This window comes from Antrostomus carolinensis, unplaced genomic scaffold (assembly GCF_000700745.2).
Source record: "Antrostomus carolinensis isolate BGI_N321 unplaced genomic scaffold, ASM70074v2 scaffold14309, whole genome shotgun sequence".
Taxonomy (NCBI): domain Eukaryota; kingdom Metazoa; phylum Chordata; class Aves; order Caprimulgiformes; family Caprimulgidae; genus Antrostomus; species Antrostomus carolinensis.
Genome location: NW_010337951.1, coordinates 9,214 through 9,493, shown reverse-complemented (window position 1 = coordinate 9,493; position 280 = coordinate 9,214). Strand labels below are relative to the sequence as shown.

The 280-nt window shown below is 46.8% G+C and overlaps 1 protein-coding gene across 1 annotated transcript in view; it reads left to right on the top strand.

Annotated features, from left to right (window-relative positions):
* Nucleotides 1-14: 14 nt before the first annotated feature.
* NUP43 (nucleoporin 43) overlaps nucleotides 15-280 on the top strand; it is a gene marked incomplete at its 5' end in the record, with an annotated part of 8,505 nt that continues 8,239 nt past the window's right edge. Inside the window, one exon of the mRNA XM_010175351.1 lies at nucleotides 15-146. Coding sequence (XP_010173653.1) covers nucleotides 15-146 — 132 coding nt within the window. The remainder of the gene's footprint in view (nucleotides 147-280) is intronic.

Here is a 280-nt window from a genome sequence, read left to right as displayed (position 1 = left end):
CCGGTGTTGTCCTTTCCGTGCAGGATAACAGGGTTTCCATTTGGTCTGTTGGAGATCTCGGAAATGCGGGCATCAGCGGTGAATATCAAGGAGAACCTCAGCTGCTGTGTGACATCAGGCACAACGGTGACGTTATGGACATGCAGGTAAAGTACCCGGGTTGAACAGATCTGAATTTTTTAAGGGCTTGTCACTGAGGAAGAAATGAAGTGATAGTGAACTGTGAAGATGCTGAGAGTCACAAAAAACCCCCAATTCTTATGAAGAAGGGCAAAACCAG